General features: G+C 33.8%; 1 protein-coding gene across 2 annotated transcripts in view; it reads right to left on the bottom strand.

Moving 5' to 3' along the window:
* Window positions 1-25,608, bottom strand: part of LOC140158653 (long-chain-fatty-acid--CoA ligase ACSBG2-like) — a 42,133-nt gene that overhangs the window by 3,835 nt on the left and 12,690 nt on the right. Inside the window, exons 3-13 of one of the 2 annotated variants that reach the window (XM_072181822.1) lie at window positions 17,391-17,530; window positions 15,385-15,626; window positions 14,624-14,712; window positions 9,036-9,237; window positions 8,293-8,442; window positions 7,699-7,866; window positions 6,335-6,516; window positions 4,530-4,571; window positions 2,308-2,359; window positions 595-730; window positions 179-288 (exon numbers count right to left, since the gene is read on the bottom strand). In XM_072181822.1, coding sequence (XP_072037923.1) covers window positions 179-288; window positions 595-730; window positions 2,308-2,359; window positions 4,530-4,571; window positions 6,335-6,516; window positions 7,699-7,866; window positions 8,293-8,442; window positions 9,036-9,237; window positions 14,624-14,712; window positions 15,385-15,626; window positions 17,391-17,530 — 1,513 coding nt within the window. The remainder of the gene's footprint in view (window positions 1-178; window positions 289-594; window positions 731-2,307; window positions 2,360-4,529; window positions 4,572-6,334; window positions 6,517-7,698; window positions 7,867-8,292; window positions 8,443-9,035; window positions 9,238-14,623; window positions 14,713-15,384; window positions 15,627-17,390; window positions 17,531-25,608) is intronic. The other variant, XM_072181824.1, reaches the window with a different exon arrangement.

Below are 25,608 nucleotides of genomic sequence, written 5' to 3' on the forward strand. Positions count from 1 at the left end.
AAGGTATATGTTTGGTCCATGAGTAGATTTTGATTATTTTGTATTACTACTGTGTTGTTAGAAGTCCAATCTGATTCAATTTAAAGGTTATTACAATTTTGTGCCCAGTCCTGCTTAATATGCTGAAAATAGTACTAGTAGTATCTCATTATTCTACTATCTCTTTTCTGGTCCTTACCTCACCATTGCCCTCATCATCAGGATCCATAATCTTGGTTATAGTACCAGGAAGATTCTTGCCTGCGCTGTAAATTCTAAAAGCCTCTGGTAACGATATTGTGTGAGGACCTGAAATAGTATGTACAAGGTACAATGGGCTTAATACTTCATTCATCAACTCTACAATAAAACTGTAATAATTCAGCAGCATCTGCATATGATTTAATATGGAGCATCATTTTCCTCAAGTGCAGGCATGAGCATGAACATCCATGAAAAGTGTTTGAAAAAACTGGAAATATGTGTGAAATTGAGCTAAATAAGCAAAATGTAGACTGATATCAATAGTTATTATTTAGGTTTTGGTTCTTAAGTTGGCATCCGATAAATATTTGGCTTTAAAATGCATCTCATCTTAGAATATAGCTGACTTACCAGTACTTTCACTCATGCCATAGATATCATAAATAGGGATGTTGACACCCATGAAGTATTCCAAGATCTCTTTGGAGAGTGGTGCACCTGCTGAGAATGTATGCATACATCTGTCTAATCCAAGGCCCTCACGCACCTGTCAATTGACAATTATCGGTCATCAATTTTCTTCATTTATCATTTGACACATGTTAACTCAATAGAGAAATGTAGAGAAGGGTTTCCCTAAATATCCTACTACATATCTTCTTCTACATATCTTCTCAAATGTCATATTGTTAGTATAGAAAATTCTTGTGACGGATATTGACAGGCATATAAAAAATGTTTGTTTAATCACGGGTCAAGAAGTTTCTGAATATACCTTTGTTTTGATAAGCGCTCATTATTGATACAATGGCAATAACATGATTGGCCATTGCTTCATTCTAGTATGCCTACCACCAGTTGACACTATTAAGGGATCTGGAATGAGCGTTTTGACAGTATTTGTTATGGAACATGAGAGCACCTCAGGCGTATCGAATTGCATTCTGAATCTGAAGCATGTCTTTCTGATATCAAATAATTTTCATTTTTGAAAATCACGATATAATACAAATTTTATGACAAATTATAAAATTTGATATTTTTCAAATTTTTGATATATAACAGTCCTCGAGTAATTTTATAAATCTAATGATATATTTTAAAGTGTATGTAGCTGGGAGGAAAAGACTGACGATCAATTGAAAATTGTGACCTTTCATATTGAAGATATGGATTTTTTTCCCAAAAAGACCTAATTTTTTTTGGTGTTTTGGGGAAAAAATCCATATCTTCAATAATGAAAGGTCAAAATTTTCAATTGATCGTCGGCTTTTCATCCCACCTACATATACATCGCTAAGTATAAATCATCAGATTTATAAAGTTTACTTCGAGTACTGTTAAATATCAAAAATATTAATTTTAATGATTTGCCATAAAATGTGTATTACATTGCGAATTTCAAAAAATCAAAATTATTTGATATCAGAAAGACATGCTTCAGATTCAGAATGCAATTCGATACGCCTGACGTGCTTTCATGTTCCATAAAAAATACTGTCGAAACGCTCAAAACGCTCATTCCAGATCCCTTAATAGTGTCAACTATGCCATAAAATGTGTATTTGATATCAGAATGACATTCTTTGTATTCAGAATGCAATTCGATATGTCTGATGTGCTCTAATGTCCCACAATAAATACTGTCCAAACGTTCATACCCCTTCCTTAAGAGCATTCATTTTCTACTTTTACAATAGTCATTATTTGAATTTTGATTGACATCAAGTAAATTTTACTGGACATGTTAGAATGTCCAGTTCACAAATGTTGCAACAAAAGCTATCATTCTATGCACTGTTATTGTTGATGGCAAAATAATAGATTTTTTTTAATGCATTATTTGCATACTGTAAAAGGTGGGAATTTTCCCAGAACAATAATTTCATGTTTTGCACTCAACACATTTATAGTGAAAATAAATGTGCAAATATATTCTTTTATACATAGGTTGATGTACGACAACTCACAAATATGTAAAATTAAAAACAACAAACAAACAAATAAACACTAAAGTATTTCGTATAATATATAATGTGTAAACAATTACACACCCATAAAATTACCACTTTGATTATGTTTTTAAGTTTCCTGCCAGGTAAATAAGCATTCTACTTCACTAACCTTGTTGAAAAGCAGCATTTTGGCAAGTGTCCAACCCCATGGAACCTCCTGCCTAATAAAGGAAAATAAAACAGGTCATGAGTGCAATGTTAAATATCTTGAACAATGGTTTGCTATCCTAATCTTTAGGTCCTACACTTGTTGGATGCACGCCCAACTCATGTGATAACATACACATATCTAACCACTATAGTACCTTCTGGTGTTAAATCCAAGTAACTGTAAAAATAAATATACTGGCTTTTGACTAAGTGGCAGATGTTTTTGAATCAGTCTGCTCTCCAAAGAAAAATGCTGTATCTACAAGTACTTAGTAGACATGTGGGAGGGAGACGGATATTTGTAAACCTCTTGAAACCAATGTACTCCCCCAAGTACAACACAGTATCAGTATACATGTTATTAACAAATCAGATACTTTTACTAAGTTGGGCAGTCAAATTTACAAGTATTGCAACATGATCTTGACAGGCTATTTGTCATGTTACTTCAAGTTGTTATTATTTTTAAAAGAGTTGAGAAAGTTCATTTTCATTTTTGTTGCCAAATATTGCATTGTACTTTGATAGGCGATCAAAAACTTGTTTGTTGTTCCATAAATCCTATCTGGCATACAGATTGTTCCATGGTGACATGTTGTTGTCACAGGTAAATACTTTCAATTGAGATCTTGTTTATGTAGACAGATCACATGGGTCAATGTATTTCACTCAGCAACTAATATTATTAAAACCAATGTTTTCTAAGTTCATTGTTAATGAAATTGCTAGTTAAGGGAGTTTGTCTCATAATAAAGCAACCATAATAAAGCATGCAATTCTTAATACAGAAGCTACTAAATGATTCATTAACAGTTTTTGAGTTGCTTCTGTTCTGACAAATGCCACATAACTACAAGTATAACTGAAGCATTTTGGACACTTTTAAAGTACTAACACTCTTAGCAAAATTGGGCTATTTAAAACTTCACAGCAGGCAAAGAAATAAGAAAGAAACTGAAAATAATTGAAAGCTCAATGTAAAATCAGAAAGATAATAACAATGTTAAAAAAACAGTAAACATTAGAGCTTTTAAGATAAATATTGATGAAATTGTTTGAATTACAAATATAAAACAAACAGGCTTGAGATAATGATAACAAACTGATCATGTTAATTTCAGCAATACACAACAAACAAACAAACAAACAAACAAACAAACAAACAAACAAACAAACAAACAAGCTTGAAAAAAATATGCCAAACTGATAGTATTAGTCAGCAAAGCAGATGCAGCAATAAATAAAAACAAACATCCATGATGGCAAGCAAAATACATAGTTATTAGTTACAAGCAAAATAAAAGATGGATCAAAGGTTGACATCAACAGACACTAAACATAACTTACAAGTGAATACACATAAAATTGTTGCTATCTACATTAACAAGCTCAAATTCAGCCAGGAACTGGGAAAGATTCTGACAACAATGAAATTAATAACTCATAGTTATGGTGGTATCAAAAGAACACAAAAGAACTACATCCCTGTATTTTTGTCTTGAGAGTTCAACAAGTTGATCTGGCCACAGATAACTTGGTCAGAATAAGTAGTGTAGCCTGCCACATCCAATTGAGGAGGCACCCAGCAGTATTGAGGACTCACTGGATTTATTTATTTCAAAGATAACTTTGATGGGGGAGGGTGGCACATGCTATAACACTTGCAGTCTTTGCCCTATAATGGTGCAGAACATTAATGCAAAACTTTGTACATCATGGTTCCAAGTTTTGAAGATGGTAAAAATAATCATGGTTTTACTCTTTCAAAAATACTTTAAAATGTTACAAAACTTAGTAACCTTTATGAAGCTTGCGCAAACTGACATATTATATATTGAGCGAGCAAAAACATCTGAACTCAGCAGGGATTGAACCCTGGCCAATTGACTACAAGTCAAGATCTAATACCACTACACTACCTGAGTTCATAGATGGTACTCGGGTAATCTCACCTCATCATGACAAAATATAATGTATGTGAGGATTGGAAATAAATGATGCAAGATATTATGATTCAAATGAATTTCACAAAGCTCGGGCAAACTGACATATTATAATAAATTTAGAGAGAGAAAAAATCAGGCCTCAGTTACAACAAAGATCAATACTAAGCTACAACAAAAGGTAAGATGCATGCTCTATTCTAACACCAAACAACGACATACATACAAAATGTCCCACCTTCTCAAACACTTTCCTAATCCTCTCCTTTTGTGATAATGCCTTCAAATTTGTAATGTACAATGTATATATGTATGCTAAGTAAGTGCTATGTAAGACATGCATATAACAGTTTATAATCATGTGTACAATTACAGTTATAACAGTTTTCTATGAGCTGAAAGAACCCCTGCACTAAAAGTTATTCTGATACTTTTGACTCTCTCTAATTTCTACCAAAGTTTACTCCATCTAAGTTTTTTCTCACAAGATGTTGGAAGTAGTTCCTCTCCAGTATATTTCTACTACTTATGACAAAAGATTTTATTCTCTGAAATGTAGTAAATTTAAGCTATGTTTGGGATGCACATAGGGTGTGATATGCAGATGAATATTAATTTTGTTAAATGAATGTTGTACAAAAAATTACAAATGTAAAGTTTTGGGAAATTAATTATTCACTGTGTAAGACACTAAAACTAAACATAGCCCTTTAAGAATAAATTAGACATAATCAAATAAAGCAAGTTGTTTAGCAATAAACCTGATTTTACATTATGGCTACAAATTACGGTTCACAAACTGAAATGGTTATATCATATATGGAATGCATATTACATTGTTGTGTTGCCCTTACCCATGCAAAATCAGGAGCAAACATTTTTTCATAAGAGAACTTGGAAAATTTATATTTGAGAAAAATCAATATTGCTTGGGTAAAGTATCAAAATCTGATGAGATTTGTTGCTAAGACCAACTTGAATAGAAAATATAGTCAACAATGTGTTTTCCTCTCTTTTACAACTAAAAAACACATTGACATCTCACTGTATGTTTAAAAGGGTTGAGTTGGTATAGATGATGTGACTTCTGACGTCAATGCCTGACAGTATGCGCACGCATCATCACAATTTCCATTGTTTTTGCCTGGCAGTATGCTTGTGGCATCATATTTTGTTCAGGGCTCGTGTTTTTAAAACTCCCGCCACATCACAATAAGACTATTAAACAGTGTAGTGGTTGCATGGGGTTCATTCAAGCATAAAGATGATACCAGTCCCTTGCCTTTGTTGATAAACATTGAGGTCACCTCATCTATACGAAGAGGAAAACAAATTTATAACAAAAAACAACAGCTCAACTATATCCAAAATGTTCATGTAAGGTTAACTCAACAAGTAAATTTGTTGGTCTAAATCTGATCTCCATTATGGAACCATAATGTAATCTAATAATAGTTTGAAAACCATTAGTTATAAAGAGTTTGGATTATTATGCAGTTAATGAAGGTAAATGGATTAATGCAATTATCGTTATATGGCAAATTGTTAATGATACCTTATTTTGCATTATTAAAATGGCTACATTCTGGTGAATTTTCAAGAACGACCACATTGTGGGTTAAAGCCATAATGTACAATCTTATAATATGAAATTGGTTAATTTTTTTCAAACCTGATTTTTTTGGTATATTTGTAATGTTTTCACATGTCTGAACTTACAATCTAAATGGAATCAGCCAAATTTGTTGTCTTTGTAGGCCAACAGAGCAAAGTTCGAAATAAAGTCATAATTCATGAATTATGACCTACGCCTTCCTATAACTACATGTTAAACTGCCTAAATAACCTGTAGGGATTCTTTCACTTTAAATTGTTATTTCAGCTCAAAATGGACAGAAACCCTTCCTGACAATTATTACTAGTATTATTTCATCATTTTGAGTATAGAATAACACATTTAAAATTGGAAGGATATCGTACATTATGGCTTTAACTAACTTGAATAGAATCAAATATCACAATGAACAAAACATAATCACTTACTTGTTCATCATGTTAATGTTACCACGGTAACCAATATCCTTTGCCCACACAGCAACCCTCTTCTTCAATCCAGAGACTTGTGCACTGAGGCCTTTCAATTTCTCATTGATCTTCTCCCATACTCTGGGCACACCAAGGAAAGCTGTGGGTCTGACTTCTTTCAGTGTGCCTACCAATGAGCCCTATTTGATAGATACACAGAAATGAAAATAAGGCAAGCGTAAATTGAATGGTAATTACACCAGGGGCCAATTTACCACAAACTTGGGGGAGTCATTGGCTTTGAAAAGGGGTATCAACTGCATCCATGCAGTCATCCAAAAGGTATTCAAACAAGTAAGTTGGGTCAAAGCACCCATGTCTACTCAAAAGCTACAATCCAGGAAAAAACTAGTTGGCACACTTGCACTAAACAATGGAAATGCGTGCCCTATCAAAATTGGGGAGGCGAGTGAAACATGCATGCAATATATGTGAAGTACAGATTCCCCCCTATATCTCACCCTTCCCCACTCCCCATCTTTCAATGTTTGAGGGTCTCACGGACCTGTTGACAACATGGCTTGGTCCTACATTGAATTGGGGGAGCAGCGGAAGAGATATACCAAAAAGACAGGCAAAGTGTGCCAACCTTTTTTCCTGGATTGTAGATATGTGACATGCATTTAAGAGCAGCCAAAACTGGTATTTGTATTTGGCCAAAATTATTTGGTTGTTATTAGCATGTCAATGAAGTGTGTATACGCTTGTGCCGTGCATTGAAGAATAATCAAATACTGTAATTGAGTTTGATCAAATTGTTTGGTTGTTGTTATTTGCATGTCAGGGAAGTGCAATGTTATGCTTGTGTAAATTCCCAAAGGCATGCTCTGACACATGCAAAGCACTTGGCAAAGGTGCAATACCCATCTCACTAATGCCTAGATATATTGTGTCATTAGCATTAGCTATTTCTACAAAACAAGGAAAATTATCAACATAATACACACATCATTTTTTGTTGCATCAGTATAGCAATTTGCTACATTTCTACATTTTTATTGTTATGTACACACGCACTGTAGCTAATTTCAGAATGAGCGTCTCCCGTTGGAGGAGTGAAGTGAGAATGACTTTGAAAATGGGAATCATCATAGATCAGTTCATTGCGAATGTGTAGAAGAATTCAAATATCACAGATATACGTAGGTCCTGTGGTTATGTTGTAAAGAGGGCTGAAACAACAACACTTTTGTAAAACGTGCATATTTCTTTAACAACAATAAGTTTTGAAAGTACACAATTTTTAGAAAGAACTTCCCCAAAACATCAAAAGTTTTGATTTTTTAAAAATATTTTAAAATGCATTTTAACTTTGGTCTTACTTTGAGGGCATCTGGTTGTGCAAAATATGTCGACCCAGCCAAGCAGAGAGGAAGGTAGATGTCGAATATCTGTGCCGCTATGTGACTTAATGGAAGGTAGCTCACTATAACTGCTGACCCTAGTGCTAATTTGGAAGCTTTAGCTGCCATCTGAGCAGTCCATGTAAGCTGTAAAAAAATAACAATGATTGTGATTATAAATTTAACAGACAAAAAAGGTGTGGGGACAGAAAGAAAAGCTATGGGGTAAGAATAATAACACTTATTTCCCTGGTCTAATCTCATTGCAGTGGCCAGAATAATGTCCACACCATTTGAAGTCTTGACTATCTTCATTGTAAAGACCATTATAATTTTGCATTATTTCGAACATGATATGAATTTAGTTAGCAAGTTACTTACATTATCATTATCATAAAACCTTTTGAATTTCCATGTAGATAAGAGCACAGCAATGATTAGAAGTTTGGGAGTTCATGACATCATCAAGTTACTTACATTATCATTATCATAAAACCTTTTGAATTTCCATGTAGATAATAGCACAGCAATGATTAGAAGTTTGGGAGTTCATGACATCATCAAGTTACTTACATTATCATGGCTAAGCATAACACCTTTTGGATTTCCAGTTGTCCCTGAGGTGTAGATAAGTGTACAGCAATGATTAGGAGCTTGGGAGTTCATTATATCATCAAGTTGCTGATCTGGTACATCTTTACCTTGCTCCATGAATTCAGCCCACTGATGTAGAAAGAAGAATGAAGAAAGAATATTAACATATTTTGCATATGTGTCATTGATACTTCATGCAATCATATATGACATGTTACAATGAAAGTGTCTTTATAATTATGTTGGCCATAACATAAACATCATTTCCAACAAATATCCACTAATACCAGGCAGTCAGCACACACTAGAGGAAGCAGGGATAGTATGGGTGGGATCCCCGCAATCGCATAGCCAGGATTTGTGTGTAAGGGAGCAAAGCCACGTTCTGCCCCCCCCCCTCCCCCTTTGTCATTTTTTTGTCCCATTTGTAGTCATTTTAAGGACACTTTACTCTTTGCCCTCCCCATTTCATTCCTGACAAATTTCAAGGGGGGGGGGGCAGTTTGCCTGCATACCCTGTTCACAAAAACAAAGAAAACTGTGTGTTTGATTCCGTTTCATCCCCTGTAAATTTTAGCACACTGGGAGCAGCATAGAAGGTAATAGATATACTAGGAAATAACTGATTTATACATTCTTATTTGTGTAAAATGTTCTAACTCAGAGGGCTTCATCAATCAACCTTGTCAGAAATCAGAACTAAAGCAAGAAAGGAAACTCACCGTATAAACATTGTCTTTCTTTTCCTTGAGCTCTCCTTGGTACTGAACCACAGCTTTAAGATGAGGCAACTGATCCCAGACTTTGAGTATCTTTTGAAGCTGAGCATCATTCTGTACTACACAAATGTTAGCCTCACAGTTATCTACCACATACTGACAAGCCTCAGGGGAATTGGTGGTGTATACACCGACTGCAAAACCACTGTTGGGTAACAAAAATAGCAAAAAATGTATTTAAATTCAGTATACCAGTCAGCAGAGTGAGTCTTTATTATGCTGCCGGAAGCTCTTCACCAAATTTGGAATAAGCTATGTAAAATTCTATCTGCATATTATGTGATTTACTCATGCCAATTAGGGCTGTTGTCGACAAAGCAATACATCAATTAAGTCAAAAAAATAATAACTACATTGTGCATCGTTTATTTACACTGAAATATTACCATAAACGCATCATCAGAATATTGGGATAGCAATGGAAAGTTAATCTGCACCACTTATGAATGAAATGCATTTATTTTATGGTAAATAATGGTGATGTTAAGCTTATCTCTACTATTTTAGTGACTAGTTTTTTTGTCAACAATTGTTCCATGCTTGCCGACAATTGGGAACATTGCTTTATCGACAACAGCCCCAATACCAATACCAGTAACTGTGAAAATGTAGTTTTCACTTTAAGCTGAACTATTTTATATTAGCCTCTTTCCACATTTGGTCTGCGTGCATCATGATGAGACATATTCTTGGAAGAAATTCAACTCTAGCATTATAAAACACTCATATTTTTTAAACTAAATAATTATAATCAAAAATATATTTAGAAACTTCATGTAAAGCAAGCGTAACATGATAGTTTCTATGTGTGTGAAAACATTGCTGAGATTCATCCTAAAATCACTTTCTATTGTGTGGAACATGTGCTCACAATACATGCTCAAATAACCCAACAAAGGTCCAAAAATTAATGCCCATTACAAAGTTCCATTTTTCATAAGAAGAAATACATAAAGGGTGTTACTCAAAGTGCAGTCAGTGAAATTAGAGCGCATGTTATTGTGTGCAGCAGCTTGCTTACACTATAAATGCCCCCACCTCCCTCCTGTTGATTGACTTGACATCTTAACTACCTGTACCTGCCTAATAGTACTATGTCCATGATTACAATGATTCATGAGTCATGAGTCATGTGAATACTCACTTCCTTATGACATCCCTACCTGAGATCAAATCATTTCCCCTTTTTGCAAGTTCAATGTTTAACAAAATACTACACTGTTTATACTTAGTTGTACATGTGTGTCATGTAAGGAATTTCAAACCAGTTTCTGTGCAAATGCAAACTTATTTCCTCCTCAAATATGAAGGATGTATATAAATAGTTATCAACAAGAAATTCTGAGATACAAGGGAAAAATCCTGATAACCTGAATTTTCCTATACCCTTGTAAGGGAAGATAAAAAAATATGCTGAATTCTGGATTAATCCTGAAAACTTGCATCCATGCCAGTATGGTCTAACATTTTTCTCTTTTTAACTCATTAAAAAAAACCAAAAAAAACTTAGCATTGACAATAAACACTTGTTTTTTCATTTTCAAAATCATAAGGGTAAAACATAAAAAGTTCATACATAATTTACGATTGAAAAACTGCAGAAAATAAAATTTCAAACCCCTTGTTTTAATGTCGGAAAAACATCTTTCAAGAAATAAACTCCACCCCAGCACAGTCAACAGAGACAAGGGATGCCACAAACTTGCACCAGTATAATAATTTTTTTCAGTCGCCAAGACCATGACGTCATATGACCATCAAGATCAGCAACATCAGTTTAGAAAAAAAAAAAATGCTAAGTCTTTGTGTGTTGAAAGCTCACAAAATGAGCCATTTTTTTAGCTGTGTGTAATATATAGTTTAAACTCTGTCAATATCTTTCTAGTACCGTACTGACGCGAGTATAGTCCCACCCTTTTTTGGGGTGAAAAATTACCAAAAATGGGGGGTGGGACTTTACACGAGGATTTGCTAGTTAACAAGGTGCAATTTTAATCTTTCATAACAGTGAATACACGTTAAGGTCTCCGATATTCGGCACCAGAAGCTTTAAAAAAAACCAGTCAAACTCATATTTTCTCATATTTTTGGGTGGAATTTTAGCCTTACCTTCACTAATGAATGTTGGGAATATTGTTGATAAAATATGTCATTTCTTTGTAAGAAATGACATGCGAACTATCATTATTTTTAATTTATTTTACGCCTACTCTCACACAAAATCGTATCTGCTTACTACTGGAGGCGGCTATCTTGGATTCATACCTGCCTTGTTCATGGCCGTAGAGTTTATTTTCACTGAATTGGACTTTATTTTCTCACATCATAATCCTTCAAAAATTCCAAGATAATGTTTTCATATATTCATGATTTATGTAGATCATTTTACATATTTAGGGTTGATTTTGACAAATATGAGACAGAAAGTAAATAAAATCAGCAGAAGTGGCTATGTTTATAAATAGAAAATAATGACAACAACAGCTGATCCATTTTCCATTTTCCAGCGAGAGTATTGTGAAAGCTTTATGTTTTGTTGAATATCATCTTAAAAATAATATGTGAACTATATTGACGATATGTCAAGGTAAATAAATAATCTACCAATGAAAATTAAGCTCCATCGTCACAAAAATGATTTTGAGGTGATTTTACAAATGAAGTTGTATGATTTGGGTTGTCAAATTCGGAACCATTTCCGTTAAAAATTAGCAGTGGGACTTGACTCGGGGAAATAACAATTTCTGAAATGTCCTTAAATTTTAGGGTGGGACTTTACTCGAAGGTGGGCTTATACTCGCGTCAGTACGGTATTAGCAAGAAATCCATGTATATAAAGAATTTAACTCTTGATTGATCTCAAATCTTTCAAGAATGTTAAAATATTCCATCAAGTCTCATATCCCCAAATTAGGTACTGGTATATTAAACATGAATTTGAAATATTTCTTGGGTTCCTTACAAAATCATGAGCTAATGGAATTGATATTTTGAGCACATTATGACACATAATTAGTTCCTTAACCCTAATTAACCCCACAGGGTTGGTTAGGGTGGGGTGCCCTGTGTGTAACCCATCCCACCCCATCCCAGTGGAGATATCCAGGGTGAGAGATTGGGTGGGTTTACGGTAAAAGAACAGCAGATCCTCTCTTGGAAAATATACACAGGATTTTAACTGAATGACTAACTAGACAAATAGCGGGTATATTTGGTAGTATTTATACTTTTATATGCTTAGCAAACTGTAAACTTGTGATAAACTTGATTGTGTTCAATCAGGAGCTGAAATGTGTCAAAAGTTTAAAACATATCAAGTGCATGAAAGCTTACAAAATAACCAGTCTATATTATGAAACATGTCAGCTATGGCAAACTAAACTTGAAAGTTCCTGATTTGGAAAACAGCCACATTTAGTATATTTTGATTAAACTACATTGCAGGATAATGGACATGAAAAAAAAGACTTTAGAAGTGCCTATCTGGTCCCATTGCCTTCTTTAATTTGCACCTGTTACCCTTCTTTAATTTGCACCTATTACCTGAAAAGTTCAAACTCTCATATCGCTTAATATAATCTATTACCAATATTACAATGTTCAATACTTGTACTATTTACACCAGTCTATAGGTAAGCAAATATTTGGTGATTGGCACAGAGATTGAAGCTACACAACCTTGGAGTTTACACCTGAATACATTTAAAGGGAAGTTGCACACCTTAATTGTAGTTGCTCAATGAACTATTCTGTTGTCATTGAGGTGTACCTGTAGGTCAACTATTAAGTATATGGTCATACATACATGGTCAGAGACTCCTGAAATTTGCCTGGACTACATAAATTTAGTCATGGTTGAAGGCTTTTGTTCTGTGCATTTGTTATGACTCATACACAAGTCTGATTTCACAAATTCTAACTTGGATCACAGATCTGTTGCATTCCTTTGCTAAATGAACTGCTCAGTTTGTCAATTATTGTGAAATTATTTACAGTTCAGTTCATCTGTTTGTCTACGATTATTTTGGATCTTTTGATAATTCTGCCAAATTACTGGTCTAGGTTATTCAGTGTTCAATATTATGGGTTGCTCTAAAGTTGTGCACACTTTAGTAAGGCCACAACAATATTGTTTTGTTGAAGGAAATGCTGTCACACTGACCAACCCACAACCCACCTTGAAAAATGATACCAATTACCTTTTTTAGTATTGAAGTTAACAATGTACAGTTAAGGGAAGGGGTATGAGCGTTTGGACAGTATTTATTGTGGGACATTAGAGACATCAGACATATCAAATTGCATTCTGAATACGAAGAATGTCCTTCTGATATCAAATAATTTTGATTTTTGAAATTAGCAATGTAATACACATTTTATGGCAAATCATTAAAAATTGATATTTTTATATTTAACAGTACTTGAAGTAAACTTTATAAATCTGATGATTTATACTTAAAAGTGTATGTAGGTGGGATGAAAAGAGGAAGATCAATTTAAAATTTTGACCTTTCATATTGAAGATATGGATTTTTTTTCCCAAAACACCAAAAAAATAGGTCTTTTAAAAAAAAAAATCCATATCTTCAATATAAAAGGTCAAAATTTTCAATTGATCGTCGGCTTTTCCTCCCAGCTACAAACACTTTAAGAATATATCATTAGATTTATAAAATTTATTTCGAGGACTGTTATATATCAAAAATTTGAAAAATATCAAATTTTAATAATGTGTCATAAAATTTGTATTATATCGTGAATTTCAAAAATTATTTGATATCAGAAAGACATGCTTCAGATTCAGAATGCAATTCGACACGCCTGAGGTGCTCTCATGTCCCACAAAAAATACTGTCGAACGCCATAAACGCTAATTCTAGATCCCTTAAGATCTTATACTTTTAAAATGTATGTAACTTACTTGATATGCTTGGGTAGAAACTATATTTTTGTGATATTTTTCAAAAACTTAATTTTGTTTCCAAATCCTAAAGAAGTACTGAGTCAGGTTCTTTGACCCATTTCATTCCAAAACTTATAATCTTGCATGAATCTGTATTTTGTATGTTGCATTAAACTTAAGTGATAATTGAATTAAAAAATGTCCCATCTAACAGTGACCCTTTGTGCATTTTAAATATTGCAAATTTGCAATCTTTCGGAAAATCACTGCACTTGAAGCAGTGCTCAACAAGTTATATCCCTTGGAAATTCAACTTTAGAACTGTGAATTTTGTTCACTTGGAACACAAGAAAAATTATGATGTTTAAGTCGCATTTGAGTGACGTTTCACCACTTCACTAGTGATTTCATCAGACTGGCAACCCATCACATCTGACTATTTCCTTTTAAAGGTAACAGGAATTTGAGAATTGTTCAAAATGACAAAATTCACAGTTGAAATCAACATACCAAAGGAACTTGTTCAATTTAGAATATCATACATTCAAAGTATTCCATTGCATACCATTTCAATGGAAATACAATTGACTATTCCCTTTGTAATTGGCAGATAATTGTCTTTACTTACCCTGCAAACATAGCTCCTAAATCTGAGAAGAACCATTCTGGTGAGTTGAATCCTATGATGCCTACACCGTGGTATCGCTCTAAACCAAGCTGGAAGAGATCAATAGAACAGATTATTTAAAGTCACATTGATAGATTTTGAACAGTGAGAGATTTTCTCTGGCTTCATCAAAATTGTCATCACATGTGCCTCGTCACATCTGATCCTGCAGGGCTAAAATTTTGGCGAGAATCCAAAGAATTACACAGAAAATTCAGTGTTAAGATTGGGTGAGAATCAAATGATTCTTGTAAACAAGAATTGCAAGAATCAGATTGGTTCTTGCACTGTGTGATGAAGTTTTTCCTGCTATCTACTTGCACAGGTACTGCCAACTGTCACTCATATGATGACCCTCCCACATACCAATCACAAATTTATATTACAGAACCATGAACATCTACATATTAAAATCAAACCATTTATCTTTTAGTAGTAATTTCATTTGAATAAACACAGCTGCCAAGAGCATGACGACTGTCAGCGTACACTGTGTGATGAATGCCCGGATGTGCGTAAGGTGGAAGTGAATCCAAAGATACCAACTCACTCGTTATTAGTTAGTATTTTCATTATTGTATCCAGCATCCTCCTTTCGCATTGTATTTTGAAATAGGCAACTTATGATCATGGTCAGATCATGTACAGCTGTTGCCAACTGTGTTAATTCAAATGAAATTTTGACTATTAATAATGACTGGTTTTCAACCAAAGTGATTCACCTTGAGGAAAGACTTTGCTGCTCTTCTGATATCTTGGTAATACTCAGTGTATGTCCACTTCTTCCACTCTCCATTCACTTTGGTAGCTATGGCTGTGCTGGCTGGATACTCTCTAGCTATTCTTCTAATTAATCCATGAACAGTTTCTGGTTTCAGGTTACACGACTCGTCTGCACATTCACGAATCTTGGTGACACCATCTGCATCAACTGTCCACTTTTTGTCTGATTCTATTGGTGCCACTAGAGTAAGAATAATAAGCAAAGAGGCATGTTATGCCATCAATCAAAATGTTTGAGGTAAGGGCTTCTAGACCTAAAAAATTGACAAGAATCCATTCTCAAAGTGATCTTTTGAGCTTACACACTAAGTAAATGGGAAGAATCTAAAGATTCTTGTAAAATGATGTTGCTAAAATCCAAATGGATTCAAACAAAATTCTATACCTGCCTTCTACCCAGTGGAGTTGATGATGAACTAGATCAAAAATGATCCATGCGCAATAGGATTTAAGGATATTGAGACAAAAAATGTCTAATAATGATAACATCCTGCTAAAATCCTGCTGAAGTTTAGTATGTAACTCTGATGAAGTTACATAGGAAAGATATTTTAGATATTATAAATGTACATGTATTACCAACAATTGATCCTTATTCTTCTGGCTTTTGTAAAAGTACCGTTTCAAACAGTTATAATTATTGTTTGAAATAAGGTGGACCCTCGTCCCTCCGGCTTGTACAAGCCACAGAAAATGGGCTCGCCTGCAGATGTCACAAATGTATGTGGAGCAGTGCAACATTAAAATGTTACATTTGAACAAGCCCCTGAAAATTAAATCAAAGGGCCCAAATGGCCCTGGAGGATTTTGACTAATTTTGAACACTGGTTTCAATCAGTATTTTTGTGTTAAAGCAATTCAGTACAAATACCAGCTATATCAAAATGGTTTATAAACTAACATATGATAGTTTCACATCACAGTGTGCCTTAAAGTAAACTCACAATACATTCATTACTCACTACTATCAATATAGCATGTATTGCTCATTTACTACATTAAACCAACACAAAGAAACCAATTTGTAGACATGAACAGTACCAGTGCTGGTAGTTACACACAAAGACTATGTTAATTAACCGAAAATGGCATATTGTTGTCTTGTCTGCAACAACATATTTATCCTCCCATTGCACATATTTATCTTGAGAATAACATGTTATCACACGACACAATGTATATTAATTTAATCTAAAAAGCTTACCTGTAATACTAATAGGTTCAGTCATCATGTTTTCAATCTGATTATTTTGTCTTAAACACATTCCAAAACAAATGGCACCAAACGACTTTGAGTATGTCTCTGGTAACTAATGACTCTTGATATGATACTGGTCAGCAGACATTCATCAGTCATATATTTGCATAGCAACGTTTAACACTAACATGCATTGTGAGAGTTATGAAAATTAATACCTAAGGGAACTGACCATGTGCAATAAAAAGGTTTCATTTCTTTTCACTTTTATGTGAGATAGAGAAACTAGTGGCCATACAAAAGCAATGATAACTGCCATTTTGCGCTACACTTTGAATCACATGCATTTGTAAGAATTCAATCATTTCAGCGAGGTTCTTGAGATGCCACACTTGACGGAGCACTAGCGTTTAAAATTAAAATTTCCACATTAATTTTGACTTTTCTTGTTACAAATTTTAACTACTGTGGCCTCAGACCTCAGACCATGGAAATTATCTACTATTTCCATGCTCAGACTTAAATCATGGCATTCACTGAACAAATTTGAACAAACAATAATACAATTTGCTGACCTTGAAAAGTCCTCAATAGATTGCATCCAGAGATAGCATCATTTCCCACAACTTCTTTAGATGTGTTTCTTTATTTGGAAAACCAAAATCCCCCCCTCTCAAAACCCAATATTTCCCAGGAAAACAGTTCTGAGAATCTCCTACTTTGACCAACCCTAGCATTATGACTTACACTCTCTCAACTTTGTTTCTGTTGTTGTTTCTATTTTGATGTCTGTAACTGATGCGGCACCATTCTGTTCAGCTGGTTGTTCTGCCTGCTCCTCACCAGGGCTTGCCATATCACCATTGGGTGTCTCACTGTCTTCTGGCCTGATAAAGAATACACAAAATTATATATAAATTATATAAATTATATAAATTATACTTTGCTTTATCATGTCAAAGAATAACACAACATTTTCAACTACATATAGTGGTTGCCAACCCACACATCTATATTCCCAACCCGTAATCTTGTAATTAATCCTACCCTTAATGCAGGAATCAACATGCTTTTTTGTTGCTTTGTCCTTGACAAATATTTTTCACTGGGTTATTTTGTGAAAATTTGGGGGAATTTGTCATTAATCTGTGTACATATATTTTGAGCAATGCCCTAAAATTCCAATCCTAAAAATTGTACGACTAATATTTCCTGTTATACATGTAACCTACCAAAAGTACAGTATTCCTTGGAAATGCACAAATAATCTTTATCTGAACAAAAACAAAACTTTCATTTCGGATAGAGATCTAAAGATATTCTACAAGTCTACTCAAAAAACAAACAAAAAAAGCAGAAACAGACAATCCTAATATTTCTGGTTTCAAGTTGCACGACTCATCTGCACATTCACAAATCTTGGTGTTTTACAGTGATATGGACTTCAGTACTCGGTAACTAGTGCAAATGTTCAATTGCCTTCAAATTCATGAATGAAATGATACTCATATGATTTACAATTTTAAAATAATTATGTTTTTCAAATAAAATAAAGTCATGTTCCTTTAATTTTTTATGTACCGCAGTGTACACTACAGAAACTGTTTATGTATATATTTGTTATTTTACCTGTTACCTGCAATTCATTGTTGTGGGTCATAGCTTTCCTGGTTTTGATTTCAATGTACAGTACATGTATGATACATAAATTGCTTTTAAAGCAGAAAATGTTCAAAAAAAAAAAAAAAGGGGGAAGGAAATTAAAAGAGAGAGATAAATAAATGAATGGGAATAATTTTACGCAAACCAATTATTTTCACGAGTAATACCTTAAAAAGAATCTGATTTTGGCAATTTTGTGGTTTTAGTGCATGTACATATTAAATGTGCATGATCAGAGAGAATGTGTACCTCATAAATATTTAAGCCAAAATGTATCATGTGAAGTTTGGCTTTCTTTGGACATCAATGAACATCTTTACATGGGGTATCCATATCCATATTATTCAATACTAGGCGGTTACCCGTATTTGGCGGTTCTCGGCTGTCGCGATTACCTGGCTGATGGTGACTACCCACCAAATTTTATGCCCATAGGACAGTTTTTACTAATTTGACCCCTTGTGACCTCAAAATGACCTTCCAAAATTTGGCTCTAAATGTTGACTGTACCCACCACGTTTCATGCCCATACAACAGTTTTTAGTAATTTGACCTTGGATGACCCCAAAATGACCGTCCAAAACTCTTAAAGTTGACTGTACCCACCAAGTTTCATGCCCATAACGTCATTTTTTACTCTTTTGACCTCAGATGACCCCTGGATGACCCCAAAATGACCGTCCAAAAATTTGACTCTAAAAGTTGACTGTACCCACCAAGTTTCATGCCCATACAACAGTTTTTACTAATTTGACCTGAGATGACCCCTGGATGACCTCGGGTGATCTTGGCCCACTTACCGAAACAAACTTGTTCTGTCTGAGGTCCAGAAGCACCCACCCACCAAGTTTGAGGAACGTGCGACCCCTACTCCGAGAAAATAGGCGGAAAACAGTTTTTACTAATTTGACCTCAGATGACCCCTGGGTGACCTTGACCCACTAACCAATACAAACTTGTTCCGTCTTAGGTCAAGATGCACCTACCCACCAAGTTGCATGCCCATATGACAGTTTTTACTAATTTGACCCCTAGATGACCTCTGGTGACCTTGACCCACTAACCAATACAAACTTGTTCTGTCCCGGGTTAAGACGCACAGTTACCAGGTGAATGAACACTGGGTACCAGGTGAATGAACACTGGGTAGGTAATTAAATTTAGATCAAATTTTGAAATTTTGCATCCTAGTTACAAAGTAGCGGTAGTCAAAAATCACAATTCTATTCCAATGAAATCATAAATACAATGTACAGATGCATTTCAGTTTGGCCTAAAAAAATGTCGGGTCAGTCGGTGGGTTAACCTTTTTTTGCCATTTATATACAGTATTAAGAAATGCAAGTTCACCACAAAATACCATGGTAAGGCCCTTGAAACTTGATTTCCTGTAATCCTGTTTCCCCATGTTTGTGAACCAAATTTTTTTAAATTCATTATTTTGGTAAAATTGTACTTCAGAAGTGAATCGCAAAATCATTTCCGAAGCAGGGAATAAACACATTTCAGTCTTCAGTGATCCCCTTTTCATTTTGCTAGCTACAAGTGTCTTGTTAGGCTATAATTTTTGTGAGAAATGAAATCATCAAAATAATGAATAATGAAAAGGTTGCCTCATAATGAGCTGGAAAAAAAGTGAAGAGAAACAGGAAATCAAGTTTCACAGCCTAAAACAATGAATTATAGGGTTTCTTAGGCTTATTTTTTTCTTCAAATATATCAGAGTTGTGCAGAACAAACATTTTCACAACATTTTTGTGTATTTTATTCCAAATATGAAATAATTCAAATATGAAAATTCAAATGTGAAAAAAAATGTGACCCTATGTGTTTGAGATTTTAGGGTCGGTCAAAAAGGGCAATTACATTCTTAAGGTCATCTGAATATAGATTGTTGGATTGTTGCGAAACTCTGTGGATGTGATTTCCATTGATCCATTTGTAAGTATGAATTAAATGTAGACCTATATTTAGCCAACATTTTTCAATTCAGCTTTCAATATATGCAAATTCTTGGGAATTTCCTAGTGTGTCATTTGTGGTAACGATATTGCCCTAGTTGTGCATGTGCCACACACACTACCATTCTAAGTACATGTCAATGTAAAATTATAAAACATAAACTTCATCCATGGCGTTGTCTTTCTAAAGACATTTCTTGCTTGTTGCTAATTTTAAGCTGAACAAAGTATAGTAGGTAATAGGTATGCCACAATTAATGGTCAAGGTTACGTACCTTGCAACCATATTAATTAGCTGTTTTTCTGCACTTGAAAGAACAGTAAGACATGTAAACAAGTGAAGGTCAAGCGTCTTCTCTATTCAAGTTCACAGAATTAGTTCATACCATAATTATTATCAGAGATGTGAATATGCACAAACCATAGACCCTGGAAGTTAGATTTTTATTATTAAAGATTGGGGTTTGGGGTACTTATAAAGCTGGGGTACCGATAGTGTTGCTATCATTAGGGAGCTGTCATTGTTGTCGGTATAAGTACATGTAGTCCCAATCCAAAATATACTGGGTTATATTTTTTAAAACAAAAAATAGGAGCATCCACAAAAATTATCAAAGGGTTTGTGAGTGTGACTATTCAATTTAAAATAGTGGCCAAAATGGCAGTTACAATCAATAATTTTTGCATACTGGTACCATAGCATTGGGGCATTTTTTTTCAAATAATTTGGGAGCTCATGCCGGTACATGTAATTCACATTTCCTGACCTACATGTATTTGAATAATTGTTTTTGGGTATGTGTATGTGGAAGGAGGGGGAGGGGGTCATGGAATGCATGAACAGGGTCCCTTTTGCTATTTGTTACTGTCACTTTTTCAAATATGTATTTCAGTAATACACGTAAGTATTCAAACTTCTGGCATTCATTCAACCATTTTCTTGTGTGATAAAAAAATATAAAATGATGCCGACTTAGATATAAGCATACCATTATTGTTTTTCAAACACTCACATGTATTCCAGCTTTCATTTCAAAATTTTCTGAGCTTATGTAAAATACATTTTTTCTTAGATTTTAACCAAAATGTTATGGAAATGTCAATTTTTTTATTATAAATCAAAAGGTTTAAGCCTTGAAACATTATTTTACTGGAATTTAAGTTGCTTCTATGCATGATTTCAGTAAACAGAAACATATTTTTAAGTGGTTTGAAATTTTGACCCTAAAATCAAAAGTTACACCCTTTACCGTGAAAATGACCATTATATGACAGCATACCATTAACCAATTGTTTTTTAAACACTCCTTAAACAAGTTTTCTTATGCAAGAAAAATAACGGTCTCTGCAATTTTTGGTGTTTCCCTCAAAAATTTGACCCCTTAGGCCCTTTACAATTAATTCTTAGTTTCCTGTTTCCCGCCCGCGTCCAAAGTAGAGAATTGCAAAATATTTAATTATTTTATTTTTATTTTGGATTTTCTCTTTTAACATTACTTTTAATGACTTCCATTTGCTACTTTCTGACTTTGATCATATCAACTATAATGATGAATTAACAAAGAACATAATTGTACCATTACTTATATATAAAATCAAACATAATTGTAAAATAATTAAATGCATGCTCCTAGTCAAAACGTGTTGATGTCGGTTGCGACCGCTTGATTAGAAATAAAGAAAAAAATAGATAATTAATAATTAATAATTAAAAGTCGCCTCATCCCTTGTTTTCAACCATGAAACAGGAAACTAAGAATCAAATGTGAAGGGCCTTAACAAGTTTTTGTTTAACTTTGACCCCCTAAAACGAGTTTTCAATTTGACCCTCTGTAAGAATTTTGATGAATTTTGAAACATGCAGTCTGGACTACAATGTGAATATGAGTGACACAAATTTCCCACAACTTTTGGGCAGGTGATTGTGCAAGTACCGTAAAATGTTTGTATGGTAAAATTTGTAATGTACATTCATACCAGGGCTCTGGTAAATACCCAATTGAAAAAAACATGCCTTTTATTTACTTTTTCACAGATTTTGGAAGTCCCTGGGCCTAAAGACAAATACTATGATCATTTGTAGCATATGACTGAAAATTTCCTGAGAGCTTACCAAATTTCCAAGAAAGGAGCTTCCTCCATTTCCTTTTTTTAACTAAAAAATAATTTGATTATCTTTTAGAATAAAGAAAATGCAGCTTTTTATGCATATCCTACACAATTTTTGCCTTTTTTGTGTTACAAAATATGGGACCCTGTTTGTACCAATATTCCCTGACTATCCCTGTCATAACATTTTTTAACCCCAGATATGGGGGTCATGAAAATGATTTGTCACTGACATTTGGGACCCTCTTTCCAAATGGCAGCCCCTACATGTAGTATTAGAGCTGTAGTTGGTAATAATGTAGGCCTATAAAACAAATTAAAGGAACTTGAATGCAAATCGCAGATACCGTATTTCACTCTGTACAATTTGAATAATTGCCAAACATTTTATTCAATATCAATAATATAGGACTGATAGTATACTGCCCAAAGCAAAACACATTGCTGGGGCATCAAACTTTTGTAACCCGGAAGCTACCTCATTGTAGAACTATTTTATAAGTAGGCCTATAGTATACATTGTATAGGCCCAATATTTATTTTTTAGAATTCATTTTTTCCCACATGAAGTTTACAGTATAAAAGGCAATCACCATACTCTCATGAGAAACCATTAATTGATATAGCAGTTACAAAAATAATAAAAATTATGCAAAACCAAATCAACAAACAAAAACTGCACGAAATATTTTCAGAAAACATTTTTTACAGGAAGAGAAATTGTTAGTTACCCTGGACAACCAATTAAAAAGCTATGCTTGCATGATTGAAAAGTATACTTCAAATTCAATCACATGAAAACTATGACTTCAAAGTTCTATTTAAAATTGCAGCTTTGATTGCACTCAAAGTGTTTTAACAAAAACCCTTATTTCACACTCCCATCAATTTTACGAGCTAATTGAATTTCCCTAAAATTATAAACAACATGTGTATGGGTCAGATGAATCATACTTTCCCCCATATAGTTGAATCTAAATAAATGTATGACAGATTTGGTGAATGTTTAAAAAGACTGAAGGTTTATCACTGATCACCTTTTCTATCTAATATGATCACCTTTTCTATCTACATGTACTAAATGAAGGCCATATCGTGGAAGGCCACATCATGGTGATGTTGATGCAAAAACACATATATAAAGAGGTTTAAGGGCGTACTACACCCATATATTGGTTCGATTGGTCTAAAAAAATATTTTTTCATTTATAGCAAGGCGATATATGCACGGATCATGTGAAAAAAAAAAAAAAGAAAAGAAAAAAAAGTGCTTTTAAACCATAGTAGCTGTCAGGTATAATAGTCTCAGATAGTAGTAAGTCATTTTAGCCCTATATATTTTTTGTTTACTGTATCCTAGTAACTCAGATCCGTGTTTCATAACAAACCATAATTTATTCTATTCAACATGTTCAAGTAGGGTACATGAATAGAATACATTAAATCCTTTGTTATACTCTCTATAGAAAATCTAGTGGTGCATGCAAAATATATAACACTGAATAAATTAAATAAACACTTACACAATGGATGCATAGTCATTAGTCAATTTAATACTATAATGTGTTGTTAGGAGAAGAAAAGGCTATTAGGTCACAGTATGTCAGGTATAGGTCAATTGGTTCAGGTCAAATTTAAGCATCAATTTTGAATACACATGTGAGAGTCTGTGATATCATAATGAGGAATAATTTTGATATTCTGTCTTTAAGGGGGTACTACACCCCTGGCCAATTGTGTGCCTATTTTTGCATTTTTCTCAAAAATTATAGCGCATTGGTGACAAGTAAGATATGTATATTATAGGGGCAAGGACTGTCAACTACTGCACTGAAAATTCAGCAACTCAAGGCAAGTAGTTATTGATTTATTGATCAAATAGTGGTTTTCCCTCATTTTTGACTGTAACTCCACAACTGTTATCTGTGTTGAAATACAATTTCCAGTGCAATAGTTGTAGTCCTTGCCCCCATAATATACATATCTTACTTGTCACCAATGCGCTATAATTTTTGAGAAAAATGCAAAAATAGGCCAAAAATTGGGCAGGGGTGTAGTACCCCCTTAAGGTAGTATGAACGGCTACGGTGTCATGCTCAGATTTGCTTGAAAATGATACAGAATGTGGAGATGGGTGAGAAAAACTCACCTGCCAATTTTTATGTAATTTTTTGTGATGGGAAAACCCCATAGACTTTGCACACGGCATGTTTTTGGCATGTTGCCAAGTTCTTCAAATCAGCTTAATTTTTGAAAACAAATAATTTGTTTAAATGTGATTTTCTCTCCTTTATACCCACTGCATCAATCTAGTTTTTAATTTATTTCATTGCAAAAATGCTACCAAGATATTTGCCTCAACAAAGGAGATATAAAATGGTAATGTTAGTACTTTTTTCAATTTTCTTGACTTTTTCTAGAAACACTAAATTACCTAAATTCTAGAATTTTTTTAGAGCTAACTATAGGTCCAATTTCAACAAACAAGGTGTCATATGAAAGGTAATCAAATTTGGAAAATTCTCTCGCCAGCTTTTTTTAATTAAGTGTTTCTATTTTAAGTTATAGGTGTTTCTAAATTTCCATAAAATCAAAAATTTAAAAATTAATTTTCTAAAAAATTAAACACTTTATCCAAAAAAGCTGGCGAGAGAATTTAGATATTAAGCTTATACACCATCCCTGAAAGTTTGGAAACCATAGCACATTCCATGTTGGCAACAAAAATTATAATGTGGAAAAACTTAGGTAATTTTCAAAAAATAAAGAAATACATAAGAAATGGTAAAATTTTTATGAAACTCTAAAAATAGGTGGAGTGAAGACTTATCTTTAGTTTGTTCCAAGTTTTAAATTAATACACATTTCCAATTTGCTGTTGTGGCTATTTTGCTGCAAGCTTGATTAGCCGTTCATACTACCTTAACTGGATATATATCGAGAAGTGCAAGGTGGACTATATATACCTTGGGATGTAAATGGTGAGTACAATTTAGAATGCCTAGTTGAGATGGATTTCACAAATAAATATAAAATAGTTACCAAAATCACAAAAGTTAAGCTTACGGAAAACTACCCAATATGGTGGTATAGGTGACAAGAAATAAAAAATGTTTCAACATTGCTGTAGTATGGTTGTGGTAACCTGTTACCTGTTAAATTAAGTTTCAGTGAAATAATGTTGCAGGTTTAAAATACAAAATATAGCTCAACATTGAAAATAGAAGCATTTT

Source organism: Amphiura filiformis, chromosome 8, assembly GCF_039555335.1.
Source record: "Amphiura filiformis chromosome 8, Afil_fr2py, whole genome shotgun sequence".
In the NCBI taxonomy this organism is placed as follows: Eukaryota; Metazoa; Echinodermata; class Ophiuroidea; order Amphilepidida; family Amphiuridae; genus Amphiura; species Amphiura filiformis.